The sequence below is a fragment of the Cherax quadricarinatus genome, chromosome 47 (genome assembly GCF_038502225.1).
Source record: "Cherax quadricarinatus isolate ZL_2023a chromosome 47, ASM3850222v1, whole genome shotgun sequence".
Lineage (NCBI taxonomy): Eukaryota > Metazoa > Arthropoda > Malacostraca > Decapoda > Parastacidae > Cherax > Cherax quadricarinatus.
Window position 1 is genome coordinate 11,630,064 of NC_091338.1, and position 2,500 is coordinate 11,632,563.

The window sequence follows — 2,500 nt, forward strand, 5'->3', positions numbered from 1 at the left end:
ATGTTGTAATTGTTATGAGTTGTTCTCAGTGCTTATGGCGGGCCTATTTAGAATAGTTTACTTTGGACAGTTTACTTTGGACAGTTTACTTTGGACAGTTTACTTTGGACAGTTTACTTTGGACAGTTTACTTTGAACTGTTTACTTTGGACAGTTTACTTTGGACAGTTTACTTTGGACAGTTTACTTTGGACAGTTTACTTTGGACAGTTTACTTTGGACAGTTTACTTTGGACAGTTTACTTTGGACAGTTTACTTTGGACAGTTTACTTTGGACAGTTTACTTTGGACAGTTTACTTTGAACTGTTTACTTAGAACAATTTCCTTGGCTTCCTCTGTTATAAACGAAATCGTTGTCTCTCGCTTCAATCTTATGTATATTTATGTCCAAGTTACCTTATATATCTTCTTGCTTTAAAAACATAAATTGTTGCAGTTTCCATTGTTTATATATTTCCAAACACTCTCGAGAAAAAATACCTTTAATAAATGAAACTTTCGAGAGAGAGAGAGAGAGAGAGAGAGAGAGAGAGAGAGAGAGAGAGAGAGAGAGAGAGAGAGAGAGAGAGAGAGAGAGAGATGATGAGCTATGAAATGAGTTAAGTTAGGATTACGGCTCTTACATAAATTCTGTAAACGAGGCGCATATTGAAAATTAAGACACATGTGCAACATCTGGGAATCTTTGCTGTAGACGTTTCGCCCACCAGTGGCTTTATCAATACAATTTCTAGGACATAATTTGAAGACAGTAGAACTATATACTGTCTTCAAATTATGTCCTAGAATTTGTATTGATAAAGCCACTGGTGGAAAAATTAGAGAGGTACATAAGAGCCATTGTGTCCACAGATGTTCCTAGTGAGGTGCGTGTGTACAGCAGCAGCGGGTCGCTGGTGCAAGGGCAGTGTGCTGTGCAACTGGGCAAGCCTCTCAGCCTCACCTGTACTGCTGCAGGAGGTGAGTCTTCCTCTCCTGTATCATGCATCTCTGCTCTCTCAGGTGGGACCTGATGATGTCCAGGACGGACCGAGAGGTCTTTTGAAGTCAACTCTCTAAATTTAGGGTTATATGTGCATGTGTGTGGGCATCCTCTGTTCTCCTTAGCTAGTACAGTTAAGGAGGACAGAGGACCTAGTAGCGATCAGTGAAGAGACGGGGCAGGAGCTAGGAATCGACTCCTGCAACCACAAATAGGTAAGTACACACACACAGAACACGCGCAGTTGGAAGTTGAAGACCCAGATGAACCACAGAGACGTTAGGAAGTATTTCTTCAGTTACTGAGTTGTCAGGAAGTGAAATAGTCTAGGAAGTGATGTAGTGGAGGCAGGATCCATACATAGCTATAAGAAGAGGTATGATAAACCTCACAGAGCAAGAAGAGTGACCTAGCAGCGACCAGTGAAGAGGAGGGGCCAGGAGCTGTGACTCGACTCCTGCAACCACAACTATTTGAGTACACACACACACACACACACAAACACACACACACACACACACACACACACACACACACACACACACATACACACACACACACACACACACACACACACACACACACACACACACACACACTCACAAACACACACAAACACACAAACACACACACACACACACACACACACACACACACACACACACACACACACACACACACACACACACACACACACACACACACACACACACACACACACACACACACACACACACACACACACACACACACTGCAAAGAGACCTGGACAGGCTGGACATGTGGTCCAGCAACTGGCTTCTCGAATTCAATCCAGCCAAATGCAAAGTCATGAAGATTGGGGAGGGGCAAAGAAGACCGCAGACAGAGTATAGGCTAGATGGACAAAGACTACAGACCTCACTCAGGGAGAAAGACCTTGGGGTGACCATAACACCGAGCACATCACCGGAGGCACACATCAACCAAATAACCGCTGCAGCATACGGGCGCCTGGCAAACCTGAGAATAGCGTTCCGATACCTTAATAAGGAATCGTTCAAGACACTGTACATTGTGTATGTTAGGCCCATACTGGAGTATGCAGCACCAGTCTGGAACCCACACCTGGTCAAGCACGTCAAGAAGTTAGAGAAAGTACAAAGGTTTGCAACAAGGCTAGTCCCAGAGCTCAAGGGAATGTCGTACGAGGAAAGGTTAAGGGAAATCGGACTGACGACACTGGAGGACAGAAGGGTCAGGGGAGACATGATAACGACATACAAGATACTGCGGGGAATAGACAAGGTGGACAGAGATAGGATGTTCCAGAGAGGGGACAAAGGGACAAGGGGTCACAACTGGAAGCTGAAGACTCAGACGAGTCACAGGGACGTTAGGAAGTATTTCTTCAGTCATAGAGTTGTCAGCAAGTGGAATAGCCTAGCAAGTGAAGTAGTGGAGGCAGGAACCATACATAGTTTTAAGAAGAGGTATGACAAAGCTCAGGAAGCAGAGAGAGAGAGGATCCAGTAGCG

The 2,500-nt window shown here is 44.7% G+C and overlaps 1 protein-coding gene across 1 annotated transcript in view; it reads left to right on the top strand.

Annotated features, from left to right (window-relative positions):
* The window catches only part of LOC128696479 (uncharacterized), a 41,093-nt gene that overhangs the window by 2,327 nt on the left and 36,266 nt on the right, over positions 1-2,500 (top strand). Inside the window, exon 2 of the mRNA XM_070094631.1 lies at positions 855-962. Within this exon, the coding sequence (XP_069950732.1) occupies positions 855-962 (108 nt within the window). The remainder of the gene's footprint in view (positions 1-854; positions 963-2,500) is intronic.